Source organism: Mustela putorius, unplaced genomic scaffold (genome assembly GCF_011764305.1).
Source record: "Mustela putorius furo isolate JIRA1106 unplaced genomic scaffold, ASM1176430v1.1 tig00000129_pilon_pilon_pilon, whole genome shotgun sequence".
Classification (NCBI taxonomy): domain Eukaryota; kingdom Metazoa; phylum Chordata; class Mammalia; order Carnivora; family Mustelidae; genus Mustela; species Mustela putorius.
The window spans coordinates 41,306,937-41,321,500 of record NW_025421290.1 but is presented as its reverse complement, the minus strand read 5'-3'; the positions used below and the strand labels follow the sequence as shown (position 1 = coordinate 41,321,500).

General features: G+C 44.2%; 1 protein-coding gene across 5 annotated transcripts in view; it reads left to right on the top strand.

Annotated features, from left to right (window-relative positions):
• Positions 1 to 14,564, top strand: part of SIPA1L1 (signal induced proliferation associated 1 like 1) — a 135,241-nt gene that overhangs the window by 56,024 nt on the left and 64,653 nt on the right. For all 5 annotated transcript variants that reach the window (XR_006604606.1, XM_013057455.2, XM_013057457.2 and 2 more), the window contains 2 exons: positions 6,204 to 6,777; positions 7,410 to 7,684. Coding sequence is in view for 4 of the 5 variants with exons in the window: in XM_013057455.2 (XP_012912909.1) it covers positions 6,204 to 6,777; positions 7,410 to 7,684 (849 nt within the window). In the remaining variant the exon portion in view is untranslated. The remainder of the gene's footprint in view (positions 1 to 6,203; positions 6,778 to 7,409; positions 7,685 to 14,564) is intronic.

The following is a 14,564-nucleotide window of genomic DNA, read 5'->3' as shown; positions in this document are numbered from 1 at the left end:
ACAGGCTGAAATTATAAGGAACATTTAACTGAGAAAATGGGATTTGGCGTGTGTTTTAAAGCACCAATGGATGAAATTCAGTGGGGAAAAGAGAAACAGTTCTAGGAGTGGCCAGCATTACATACAGAAGCATAGACACAGGAGGGGGTATAGAAGGTACAGTAAGAAGGCTGCTCTTGGAATGCTAGGCTGTCTAGTAGCACAATATAAATGGAGTTCTAGGGAAATTCACCCAGTGTCACCATGCAAGGTAATTTGTATACAAAAAGGCAAATTTGGAGCTCATTGCTGTTGTTCATTGATTTTTTGCCTGTTCTTTACAGTCCTTATCGCATAGTATGTGTGCTAGACACTATTCTAGGCCTTGGGCTGCCTCAGGTAAGCCAAGAGAGAAAAATCCCTGTGGTGGATATGGAGAAGAGGTCCTGTTATCTCCCCAGGGATTGAACAGTTTATAATAGGAAAAACTGACTATTTCAAACTAATTTCAGAGGCCAGTTAACTTTGAACAGTAGACATAGCCAAGAACTCAGAAATGAATCGCTAAGTCTGTACTATGCCCATACCTGTTAAGAGAGTCCTCTGGTCTCTTTATTTTGTTTGGTATCATCGTACTGAGCTTAATTGTCTGGTCCTGCTTGATAGAGCAGGTTAGAAGCAATAAATCAAAAAGATGAGGAACTGTTCAGTGGCAAGAATGCACCGAAAACATCAATAAGTGATTACTAATAAGAGAGATGCAGGAAAATTATTCAGATCAGTGATACAAAGCTAATAAGCATAGCAGTCTGGGGTCATTTGGTTTGAGAACAAAGGACCAATTATACTTCATTCACCCCTGGGGCCTCACTTTGTAAAAACTCAGTGTAAAATGATTTTCAACATATTTTTAGCAACCAGTGAATTAGGAGATCCAGGCATTGATCTTCAGAGGTTGCAGATAGCACAAAAAGAGACAAATATGTGTGTCATAAAGGAAGGGCACAACCCCACTTATGAATTGGTCTTGTTCCCTATGCCCCCAACATTGAACCTGAATCTGATCAAACTTCTAGAGAAGCCAATGTACAGGAAATACAAAAGACAGAAGAACATGCCCATATTCAGCAAAATTCAGGCATCATGCAACTCTATGTGATAAGTAGCCCAATTTCCTAACACATAAATATAAGAAATAAAACAGAACATAAGAAGTAGAGAGCAATGAACAGATAAAAAAAATTAATATAAAATTAATTAAAACATGTGGGTCTAACTTGAATTCATTTTAGATAAAAAGATTTAAAAAATTTTTTTTAATTTAATTTTTTTTTCAGTGTTCCAGAATTCATTGTTCATGCACCATACCCAGTGCTCCATGCAATACGTGGCCTCCATAAAATTTTAAAGCATCTTCTGGAGCGCCTGGTGGCTCAGTGGGTTAAAGCCTTTGCCTTCAGCTCAGGTCATGATCCCAGGATCCTGGGATCAAGCCCCACATCGGGCTCTCTGCTTGGTGGGGAGCCTGCTTCTCCATCTCTCTCTGCCTGCCTCTCTGCTTACATGTGATCTCTGTCTGTCAAATAGATAAATCTTTTTAAAAAATGTTAAAACACCTTCAACAACTGAAAATTGGAAGATTGACTCACTGTGAAATTAAATAATTATTACAGTTTTAAAACTAGTGTGATAATAAGTGGTTATAATAATAACCTGAGTCTTCAAAACAAGTGTTAAATTGTGTTCAGTAACCATGTTTAGAGAGGTAGAAATGTATGTTTCTTCTCTGAGAAAGATTTCCATATTCAGAGGTTAAAATACAATAAGTGTTGAAAGGAGGTAGTAGGATATAGTCCAAAAACCACTGGGAATCAGACCAGACTGTTAAACCTCTCAGATCCTAAATTTCCCTTTCTATGCAGTGGAAGGTTGCTTGACATCTACTTAAAAGCCCATAAGTAAAGTATCTAGTTGTAGGCAGGCAGTGTGCTGTATGCATAGTAAATGTGCACGCCCTTCTTTTCTGGAATAAAAGCAAATAAATATGCAGGCTTTAGCTCAGAGGAACAATTCAAAGTGGGTCAAGTGGTAGACATTTCTTTCAGAAAGTGTTCAAAGCCTCGTCGGCATCCCTGTTGTCCAGTGTTGCCAACCTTTTTTAAGACAAAAAGCGAAATATGTCCCTCTCGGTGCTTCAGACCATTTGGGAAAAGCTCAGCCTCCCTAGTGTACAGCCTCCTGCATGAGGTCCTTCGGGCCCAGCCTTTCCACTCTCAGCCTCCACTGGGGCTTCTGCCGATTCTCCTCCGCACCCCTACTCCCAGAGCCGCATGGAGCTCCTTATAGCTCCCAGAACATACCGTGCCCTGGCCCTCTTCTCTGCATATGCTGCTTTCCAGGCAGAAAGGCCTCTTCTTACACACCCCACCCCTCCTTTAGAGGATGAATTCCTGCTTTTCTTTTCTTGGGGAGGGCTCTCCTGACCTCCCAGGACTAGGTAAATTGCTCTTCCTAAGTGTTTCCAGTAGAACCCCATACCTCCCACAAGAGCACCCAAACCTCTGGATGCAGCCCCGTGAGACCTGGAGCTTCTGGAGGCCCAAGCTTGTGACAGCGGTGCCTGCCTTGTTACAGCAGGTGCTCCGTGTGCATCAGTGAATGAGTACTAGTAGAGGCCAAGAGCCCCCCAGGGAGAGAGCAATGGGCACACATTTGTTTTGCTGCTGATCCTTCTTGTCCTTGCCCCGGATCTGCTTTCTCAGAAAGCTCCCCAAGCTGACAATCTGATCCAGCCCCCAAGAAGGGGAAGCCTCCCCTACCGTTCTGACGCCGAGTCCCCGTCCTTCTAAATTTGGGGTTGGAATTGTTTATTACCATTTCCGTGGTACTTCAGAAATTCAAGCATTGTCGTCTTATCACTTTTTTTTTTTCCCATTGGGACATCTGTTCGGATATCTCTGGAACATTCCCATGTATCAACTTGAAACTGGCTTTGGGTATCAAAATCTGCTACTTTATCCAAGGTCACTGATGCCATCAAATGCTACAAAGCCCAGCCTAATGGTGGTCTCTTCAGCTCTGTGACTCTTGTGGATGGTGCCTTGTGTAAGCATCTCAAGAGTGGGGTGTTCAAAAATGTTCCTTCAGAAGGAACAGCGTGGTCTTGTCATAGAGCACACTGCTGTCCATCCAGAAGCTCAGATTCCAATCCTGGATCTCTGTAACAGGCTCTGGGCACATCATTTTACTTCTCAGAGTCTGTTTCCTGGATAAGTGGAAAAATTCGTACCAGCCATTCAAATGGAGGTTCAGGGCTATGCCACATGTCAGTAAAGCAGGATACTTTCCTAGTCCTTGAGTTGTACTCCCAAGACTTGGGGGGACAGAAGATGTTTTTGTGTTAAAACGAGCACAAATATTCCTCAGTAGAATGCAAAATCAAGATGACTTAAGAAGAAACTCAAGATTTTATTGGCAGAATTTGAGGAACACTGAATTCTCCATGTTCTTTTCTGGTGCTAACTTTCCATAATTGCTTCAGCCTCTGAGCGTCGGTCTGCTGGATAACTCTCCTGGTAGAACATCCAATCCTCAGCCCTGCCGAGTACATCCAGAGTGGCTAGGATTATAAAGAATGTATAATTTCTTAGGAGATACAGTATTGCATATGAGGCTAACAGAAGTGTGTCTAAGCAGAAGCCCTTTGGAATCTGCTTTTAGAAATAGCAAGAACCATTTATAATTACTACATCTTTAAGGATCTATATATAGCAAACTGAAGTTCTAGAAAGCCTTCTTATAAGGCAAAAATATTCACTCTTCTGAACTTAAAGCAGGCATTATTAGCAGGAGTTCAGAATGTGTGGCATCTAAATCAATGTGCTTTTAACCTTGTAGAAAACCTTGAAGTTATATTAACCCAGAACAAGACCTTTTGTTTGAAAAAAAGCATCCCTGGGCTGCTTCCTCCTCCTCTTCTGCAAGGGTTCTATTTCTAATGATGCGAAACTGATTTTAGCATCTGTATCGTTTACCTCCCTACCATGATGAATCGTTGATAATTATATGTTGAGGCTTCGTTTTTTTCCCCTCATAGTTCATTCTAGAGGCTTCTAATTATTGTTGGGTTTTCAATATATGTTTGTCTAAAGTTCTAACAGTTAATAAGTAGATCTGTAGAGAGCCAGTGAGTTAAGGGGCAAGCGGGTAGATGATGCTCATCTTGGCACCTCTGGTAAGCATTTTCCTCTTGTATTTAAAAGAAAACCGCAGCTGCTTCTTGAGAAAGAATAACAATTTGAAGTGAAATTAACAAGAAAAGGAATTGCCTATTTAAAAATGAGTGTTTCTGGATCCTTATAGGATTCCTCTTTAGAAAAGCTAGCATATCTGGATTTTAGCATCTTTTGCTTGACTTTTTAAGGAAAAAAAAAAAGGATCAAATTAAAATTATACAGCTGTCAGCATTCAAGCCAGACAGCTCACAACAGACAAGAAAAATTGCCTTTCTAATACTGGTGTAATTAGGCTGTAATGCATATGGAGGTTTCTGTGAATTCTTATCTCCAGTTAGAAAATGGAGTGTCGCTTGCCACCTTTTTTCACCATGAAGCCAACTAGATAATCTTTTTTTTTTTTTTTTAATAAAGTTTTGAAAACCAACAAATAGGCCATTCCATGGCATCTTCAGACAAAATAGGTAACTTAAGACCTGGGTTTCCTGATTTTTATTTATTTATCCTATTTTCATGACAAATAATCCTTTTTTGAAAAGCAAAGCTAAATATCTTAAGCCCTTTTTAAGCAGAGCAAAAATAGTAATGAAGTCAAGGTCTTCAATTTATTTCGAAAGATACACGCTCTCTGATTCACTTTTCCCTTCTGGAAATTCAGAAAAATATTTTTGTATATCTTCTCTAATACTTAGTACAATTGCATAATAGACTCACTTTTAAATAATTAGGTAATTTGAAAAGAGGGGCATTCAGTCTGTTAGACTCATCATTTCCAGCCCTCTCAAAGTCCACTGAGGTCCTAGAATGAGGTCGTAGAACATGACAGAAAACACACAACCTTTCTGTTTCTATTTAACTTTTGTTGTTACTGTTTTAGGAAAAACTTTATTTCTTTGTTGAGATGAAAAATAATAGGCTATTACAGATGCTCATATGGTCCTTATCTTAGTCCCAGTTTTAACAGTATTATGCAGAAAAATGACTGGGTCAGGCTTTCTCAAATTAATTGTGCTTGGAGGAAAAGGAAAAGGGAAATATTTCCTCACAAACAAGTTGTCAGAATCAAATACCAGATGTAGAGAATGTGGATCAAAGAATAGCTCAGTTTAATACTATGATTTTTTAAAAATTTTTTATTTTTTATAAACATATAATATATTTTTATCCCCAGGGGTACAGGTCTGTGAATCACCAGGTTTACACACTTCACAGCACTCACCAAAGCACATACCCTCCCCAGTGTCCATAACCCCACCCCCCTTCTCCCAACCTCCCTCCCCCCAGCAACCCTCAGTTTCTTTTGTGAGATTAAGAGTCACTTATGGTTTGTCTCCCTCCCAATCCCATCTTGTTTCATTTATTCTTCTCCTACCCCCTTAACCCCCCATGTTGCGTCACCACTTCCTCATATCAGGGAGTAATACTATGATTGTAAAGCACGATTGCTATTACTATAAAAACCATAATCATTTTAATACTGCAATTTCAATTTTCATTTTAAAATTATGCTTTTTGGTCTGGTTGCATAGGCCAACAAATAATATTTTAAATTAAAAAAAATTTTTTTTTTAAATTTAATCCATATCTTTCATGACATGCATCTTGGGATATTTTCATTATAGACTGTCTGCGCATAGGCATCATAATCTAAAATGGAGACCACATTTGTATTCTTAAGAAATCTATGCTTATTCTAAAAGGTTATGCTGATTATAGTAACCCATGCTTTGAAATAATCAGTAGGTATTTAAAGGTAAAATATTACAGTACACATTTTTCCCTCATGGAGTTATGGTTGGTTTACTATCCATTAATGTAAGGATGCTTTTTGGGGTTTCTTGGACTAAAAAAAAAAAAAATCTATAAATAGAAATTTCTATTATTTCTTGTGAGACAGGTCTTCTTCTTTGAGAATGTGTATTTTATTCTCATGCTATGAGACTGAGAACTCCTGACGCTCCACTTTTTCACCTTTGCTCTGTCTCGTAGTGTGGCTGTCACCAGGTCCAGAGACGTGCCTTCCTTTGGACCTCCCATCCCCAAAGGGGTCACTTTCCCTAAGTCAAATGTGTTCAGGGACTTCCTTTTGGCCAAAGTGATTAACGCAGAAAATGCTGCTCATAAATCAGAAAAGTTTCGGGCCATGGCCACTCGGACCCGCCAGGAATACCTGAAAGATCTGGCAGAGAAGAATGTCACCAACACCCCTATTGACCCATCTGGCAAGTTCCCATTCATCTCTCTGGCCTCCAAGAAGAAGGAGAAGTCTAAACCATATCCAGGAGCTGAGCTCAGTAGCATGGGGGCCATCGTGTGGGCCGTCCGGGCCAAGGACTACAACAAGGCCATGGAAATGGACTGCCTGTTAGGGGTGTCCAATGAGTTCATCGTTCTCATCGAGCAGGAAACCAAGAGTGTGGTTTTCAACTGTTCCTGCAGAGATGTGATAGGGTGGACCTCAACTGACACCAGCCTCAAAATCTTCTACGAGCGAGGAGAATGCGTTTCAGTGGAGAGTTTAATTAATAACGAGGACATTAAAGAGATCGTCAAAAGGTTGCAGGTGAGTATTTTCTTTCCACTTACCCACATTCCATTTCACTTTCCTGAAGCTTTCAGTACAGACCAGAAGCAAGTTCCTGAAGCTGGTGCAATTTTATTAGCTCTTCTGGAAACTCCCTTGATGATGTGAAGCAACCCAGAGTTTCTGTCACTCGTTTTCCATCCTTTTCCGAAAGGAAAAGTAGAGCAAGTGGGAGAAGACACGCCGGCTGTGCATGTGTGCTGGAAACCACTTGCACGTGACCTGATCCTACTACCCTGATGGCTGATGGGGTGGCCCAGCAGGTCTGCCTTGGCTGTCGAGGGACGCTGTTCAGTTGAGCATCTGCTGCCCTGAATTTTCTAAGGGCGAAGTGAGTAGCAGAATATGGTCTCTGTTGGCTGCCAGCTCCCCGTGGGTTCTCTGTTAGAGGTTTCCTTGTAAGCTCAGCAAAGCCATTGAGTCTTTGGACACAAAAAGTATGTTCTTTTTGGCCTGATGAATGGAGGTCAGTGAAGGGGAAGTAACTGGTCGCTCGTCAGCTGGCGTTACAGTATTCGCAATGACCCCACAGGCGGTGTTTCTCCAGCATCCTGCCCAACACTCAACACCCCATGGCGTTAAACTGTGCTCCCTTTTGTTTCCTTGTACAGTTTGTATCCAAAGGTTGTGAATCGGTGGAGATGACTCTGCGGAGGAACGGGCTGGGGCAGCTTGGCTTCCACGTCAACTACGAGGGCATCGTGGCAGACGTGGAGCCCTACGGCTACGCCTGGCAGGCGGGGCTGAGGCAGGGCAGCCGGTTGGTGGAGATCTGCAAGGTGGCCGTGGCCACCCTGAGCCACGAGCAGATGATCGATCTCCTGAGAACATCTGTCACGGTGAAGGTCGTCATCATCCCCCCGCACGATGACTGCACCCCGCGGAGGTAGGTCTGAGTTGGCAGCTGGGAACCGGGCCATCCAAGGCCAGGTTTGTGTGCCATAGAGAACATCTCCTGCTGGGCGGGGAGAAGGGTGCTGTGCGGTGTCCTGGGTCACACACAGTGCTCAGAGTTCCATCCACGGAAAGCCTGACTCAGGACCTAGCTCCCTTTCGGTCTGTGGCAAGAGCAGCTGGAAAGAGTGACTGGGCTGGACCCTTCCCCAGATTTTACGTCTGTGGGTTTATAAACTTGCCAGTACTACAGATAGAGAAGTCTGGTAACATGGGCTTAAGGATCTTGCGCCGGTAGCTATCTTAGCATGGAGTGCTTAATATTAGAAGACACTCAGCAGCACAGACTGTCAGGCTTCATGACGCTCCTATTCATCTTCCTGTCCGAAATTCAGAGTGCCGTTCTGACCCCTGCCTGCTCTGTCATCCTGGAGCCCTGGACGTGACTTAGCAAGCATTCTCTTAACTGCATCTGTGTGTGTGTCGGGAATTGGCTTCAAATGAGCTGGCTGGTCCTGCTCATGCTGCTTGGCAGTTGGGTCCCCAGCCCTTTGGCAGAAAGAAGCCTGGGAGCTCCCTGGCCCTCCCAGCTCCTGCCAAGCCAGCAACATGCTTGGAAACTTAATTTCTTGGTCTCTGGGGAGATTTCTTGGGGGAACAAATTTAGTCAACTTTTTCTTTTCTCCTTTGGGTATGTCCATGCTATTTTTACTAATTTTTTCCAATCTGTTCATTCACTTTCAGCCCATTATTTCCTATGAGTTTCTCTTAAGCGTTGGCAATTAATTCTTAGGCCTTCTAAAGCCAAAACATCCTTCACCTGTTTGTTTTTTCCTCAAAATGTGACCTGTCCTACACCTGAGCTCTTGCAGATTCATGAATGGTGGATGGCAGAATGTGCAAACCGTTATGTGGGTTATCTGTGACCTTTAAAAAGTCAGCAACAAGGACAGTTTACGTGCATGTCAGTCCTTCGGACCAATGCTGTGGAACAGACTGTGCTCAAGGTAGTGTTTCTGAGCAGTGCTTACGGCCTAGACAGCCCAGAGACTAGGCGGTCCCGTGTCACAATATGGTGAACTCCCGTGTCTGATGGCTTCAAGACATGTTCCCTTTTGGATGACTGGATTTTTCTGGAAACCAAAATATGTATCTAGAGCTTTTTATTATTTCAGCTATTTGGGGGGAATGGGGGGTATATCCTGAAATTGTCTTACACACGACCCTGCCTCAGTTAGCCAAGTGTTTCCTGGTTTCCTGAAGCACATCATCATTAATGTTAAAATTTTGCTGAACCGGGATTCAGGAATGACTCTGGTGACGGATCAGAGAGGTGGTTAGGTCCTTATAGCACTCTCTGGCTGCTCTGTGCTCCTTCTCTTGTCCTTCTGTCTTCTGTCCCTTGGTCTTTCCTTCACATTGTTTACTTGGTTGTTTCTAAGTAGGCAGCTATAAACTGGAGAAGAGAACCAAGCTTTGTAACTTGTCAACCTTAATTACACACAGTACAGAATTAAAGACGCTGGTGTATGGACTAATGGTCTAAGAATGAGTCTGTGGATGGTGTGGTGCCATCTTGTCTGCTCAGAGGCCTTTCCCCTGGCTTCATAGGCTCCCCAGTTTGTGTGGGAAGAGGGGAGGGGAGTGAGTATGAATACGTGAGTATGAATATGTGTGAATGGACAGGCAGCATGACTGACGTTGAACTGTGCGCAGTTACTACCGGAAAGGTGGTTTAGAAGGCCTGACTCTGGATAGATAGGCCTGCGGCAGAAGGTGGTTTATCTACAGTGATATACTAAGCCAGATATGTCTTCTGTGGAATGCTGGTAAAAACAACTAACGTTTGCTGAGGATTTAATTTTCCAGGTTAGAAAAAACACTTTTACGTGGATTAGCACTTTTAATCCTTGTAACAACCTTATGAGGTAATAATATTAATAGGATTCCTATTTAAAGGAAACCAAGACTCAGGTTAGTCACTTTCCAAGCTCATCTGGCAAATTTAGTTAGGTCTCACTTCAGAATCCAAGCTCTTAACTACTACTTAGTGGGCTTGGGGCACAAATCCTTTTTTTTTTTTTTTTAAATATACCAGCATAAGCAGGGATCTGCTGGTACGTTGGCTTTATGCTGAAGAACAGAACCTCGATTTGTAGCCTTTGCTGATGCCCATGTGCCAATACTGCTTCTGGGGTCGATTTCAAGCTCCCGACATGACAGTGCTGGACTCAGTTGGGATAGATGCTCCCAGCCTGCTCTTGCAAGCCGGGACAGGCTCCCGCACATCTCCGAATGAGCGAACTATGTTTATCTTCATTTTCCAGCACTGCTGCCGAGACACCCGTTGCTGCTCTCGGGGGGCCAGTGGAGCCTGGCAGTGACGCAACAGAAAGGCGTTAGGAACCTGCCCCCTTAGGGCGGGGACTGAGAGGCTGGGATGCAGGATGGGTGCCATGCATAGCCCCATGCCTGGGAGGCACACTCTGCCTTTCCCACAACGGTTTCCATCTGAAAAGCCCCAGTCACACCTTCTGGGCAGGTGTGAAATGGTGCCTTGGATGCCTTTTGGGGGACTGGAAACTCTCCTCTCTCCCTTTCCTCATTTAAAAACAATTTCAAAGGAACATTGGAAGCATGAACACCTTGCTGTAATTTTCAACGAAATAAGATAATGCTCTTCTGTCATTTTTCTCTCCTCCACACTTCAGACTCCCACTGCTGTTTTCCTAACAGCTGATTACTCTGTTCTTTGACGAGTGACTCTCTTTGTCAGCTGTTCCTGCAGCTCCAGCACGAGGGAATGGCCCTCCTCCAGGCCCCCTGCCCCATAGTCCCTCTGCGACCTGCTTCCCGGGGGGCCAGGGTCCTGAGGGGTCACAGGCACCCAGTGTGCTGACTGGACATACATGCAGACACCATGTGTGTTCACATGGGAGAGTCCTTGGTTTTGAAAAGGCAGGTTTTTTGTTTTAATGAAAAGAACAGTTTAACAGCAACATGGGGCTTCAATCATAAAAGTGAAGTAGGGCTCTTTTCCCTGTTTTTAGGACATAAGCAGATCCTCTGACCTACTGCTTTCATGCTAACATCGTTTTTAAGAGACAGAAGGACAAGGGAAGTAAAATTCCCGAGCCCCTGCTAAGTATGGGGCATTAAAAATAAATAAATAAAGTCAAGTCATCCATTTCCATTAAAACGAGAAGGAGGAGGTGTGAAGAGATTCCATCACTGCGCAGTGGGCCAGCAGGACGAGTGAGAATGTGCACCTGCTGGAGGCCCTCCTGCAGCCTCTGTCAGGAAGTTTCCTGGGGAGGAAGATGTCCAGCATCAGGAGGGGCCCCTCACCCCCTGCCCAACCCTGACTCCAGAGTGCTGGAGTGCATGACCCGCATGTATCTGTTGGTGCCTGCGACCTCTGAATCCTCAGGAACTGAGCCCTTGGCAAGATGAAAAACACCCCGCTAGCAATTACACCGACATGAAATCATGAGGTTCTGAGTAGTGGTGCGCCGGAGTGGTGGACCTTTCTTCTGTTGAGGGCCACAAACCTACAGCCTCTGAAGAACACAATCAGGGACCATTCAGAGGAAGAGCTAAAAACAAACAGTTACATAAAAGGACCAAATTACTTTGTAAGTAGAACAGATCACAGAGTTTTGTCTTCATTTTAAAACACAAGTATTCAAAATGCAAAAGCATACTGCTTGGGAACCAGAAGGGCTGTGAGAGTTCATTGGTTCAGATCGCTCATCCTTTCAGGCAGAGAGCTTTGGTGCAAAGAAGTTAGGTGTTTTTCCCAAACCCAAATCACATGGCCTGTTAGGGTCCCAGCCATCCTCAGACATCTGAGTTGGCTGCTTCCGGAGTCCAGTGTTGAGATGATCTATTGGGTGTGCTGTACACTGGTTCCTCTTACCTGCATTCCTAGCGTTGAGAGGGAAAAGGAGAAAGCGATGAACCATCAGAACCTAAAGGAGGAAGACTAAGAAGGCTGAGAAAAGAGACTGGGGACAAGGAGTGGCTTTTCAACCAGCAGGGCTTCAGTGTGTAGCCATGTGTCTCTTGGGCCTGAAATCCTGAAATCATAATTCCAGTGCCCATCGCTCCTCAGAGACTATTAAGTTTTCCATTTTATCGTCAGCTATGCCAAATGAAGCAAGTAGCCCTGGAAATGAAGACGGCTGGGGACTTGGCATGGATGTAGCCTTTAGTTAGTGATGAAGGCCAGTGTCCGTGTAGATTAATTATGCGAGTTCAGATCCCGGCTGGGCCATCTCGGGCAGATTCATCTCTCCAGGCCTCCGTTTCCTCATCTAAGAAGGTGGGGATAACGATAGCACCTACTTCAGAGCCGTGGGGGCGCCGCGAGATCTGTGCCTGGCCCGTCAGGGTTCACTGCCATTCAACACTGCGTTTTCTTAAATGACATAATAAAAATCCTTCTATGAATTTTCATGTGTCACTACAAACCAACTCTTATCTTTGTTCTTCAGCGTACAGCCCACTTCCTGACTCTATGTATCATTCTTATATTTTCGGAGCTAAGTCAGTGATGGGAAGCAGGTGGGTGGGCTGTCCCATCCCGGACGGCAGTGAGCCGTGGCGAGTTAGCTGAAGTTTAAGATTGCAGACCCGCTGTTTCTCGTTCTCTGCGAATGAGCCTTCTCTCCCTGCTTAGGCTTTCTCATACTGCATCCTGTTATCATTGACTGTGCAGGAGGTTTCTTGCTACACGTTAGAGGTGGTGGAAACAAGAAACAGACGAAGACGACCAAGTCTTGGGGTACCGGGGTCTTTTAACCGGTTTTAGTATGAAATGTTATATAGCTTAGAAGTCTATTTCAAAGAGTTTTTGAACTAGAAGAGAGTCCAGCAATCACCAATTCCCAATCTTTCATTTCCCAAAGAAGCTACGGCCCCAGGGATGAAAGCAGCTCGTCTGTTTCGGAATAGGTTACATTTGTTTCTGTTACAGGAGGCAGCCTGTGCCTGGAAGGTGCATGTAGGGTGCTGGGGAGTTAAAACCCAGCAAGAGAATCTGTCAGAGGGTGGGGTGTGCTGAAGGGAAGACATGGCCCACGGGAACATTTTTGAAAAGTTGGTGCCCAAAATATGTGACAGCAATGTTCTGTACATGTGCTGGTTGCCAGCACCCAACAGAAAGATGGAAGATACATATACGTCTTTGCCATGTAAGTGATACGACACATTGGATTTACAAGTTAAGACAGACCACTATGGGGGGGAAGCAGAAGCTAGTCTTGATTTTGGCGTGGAGGGAAATTTTCCCAGGGATCACTGCAAGTTTTTATTACTGCCCCTTCTGCAAGCTGCAACATTCTTGCCTTATATTTATAGACCCGGAGCACAAGTTACTGTGTCATATGCCGTATTTGGTCAGAAATGGAAGACTTCAAACTGTACTACAGTGATAGCTCTATTAAGAACCAAAAAGGTATCACACCTTTTTTGTCAGAACGATCAGGATCAAAGCTAGAAATTACGTCCAAGCCTCAGGTGACAGTCCCTTCTATCAGAGGAAAAGTTTATTACATAAGAAGTCACGAGCTGCTGAAAGTCATGTCAGATGTGCCACAAAGCAGTGTTCTGCACACCGCAGGTTGTAACTCCAAAGGAGATCGTGAAATCCACTTAGGGAGCTGCATTCAGTGTGCTTCTTTAATGAAGGGGATTAACACAGAATACAGCCGAGTGGAAGAGTGTGAGTGTGTATATATGTGCATACAGCTGAGTGGAAGGGTATGTGTGTGAGTGAGTGAGTGTGTGTGTGTGTGTGTGTGTGTGTATACAGCCGAGTGGAAGGGTGTGTGTGAGTGTGTGTGTGGTTGGGCTGCATCACATTGTAAAATGTATTTCTTACTGGGCTCATGGTCCCAAAGGTTTGAAAACCACCACGGTCCTTAATGCTTCTAAGGAGTACAGAGGAGCCTTGGGCAGAGAGTCAGATTAAGGTTGATTTAGGCTTTTAGGGAATCAGGAAGAGTGGTAAGAAAACTCTGAGAAGAGGTTCCTGTTGGAGACTGGGGCTGAGACTGAGCAGGCAAGGACCCCAGCAAGTACATGCACCTCAGAAGCAGCCCTTCTCAAACCCGCGTCTCACGGAGGTGTGCGAGAGGGCGCACGGTGGTGTAGACGTTGGAAACGCCAGGAGTCCTACCTGAGACACACAGACAAGGTCCCGAGACAGTGATACCCTCCACTGGGCTTATTCTCCCACCAACACAAGCCTGTTTCCCAAACCAAGACCCAGCCTCTGGCCCTGTGCTGTGCAGAGCGGAGCCACAAGTCGTCCGTGGCTAAGGGGACTAGTCCGCAGTGAGAAGTGCTGTACGTGTACAGTACGCACCAAATTTAGATGCATGTACATCATCTCCTTGTTGAGTTTTTATATTGATTTTCTTGCTTACATGTTCACATGACAGCATCTTAGATATATTAGACTAAATAAAAGAGTAAATTAATTTCACCGTTCCCTTTGACTTTTTTCATGTGGCTGCTAGCTCGCATTGTCTCTAGTGGACCTCACTGTTAGGACTCTCCTTCCTCTGTCTCTGAAGTGTTTCATAATCAGCTTTAACCCATCCTTGAAATGTAGCAACCCTTCCTTTCCCACCTGCTGCTCAAGCTTTGAAATTCCTTTACGCAAGGAAGTCTTTATTTTTTTTTTTGCTTAGTACGCAGTTTGAGTTAATGCCTTAGTGGGCATAGGGTTTTCTCAGTAATTTGTAGTTCAGTGAAGTTAATAATAGACTGAACATTCCTTGGTTGTTCCAGTAAAGAGAATGGAGAGTGGGTTCCACATTTCCTAAGGTTTCGGGGGCCGGGACAGTAGCACCAGAAAAGGGGCT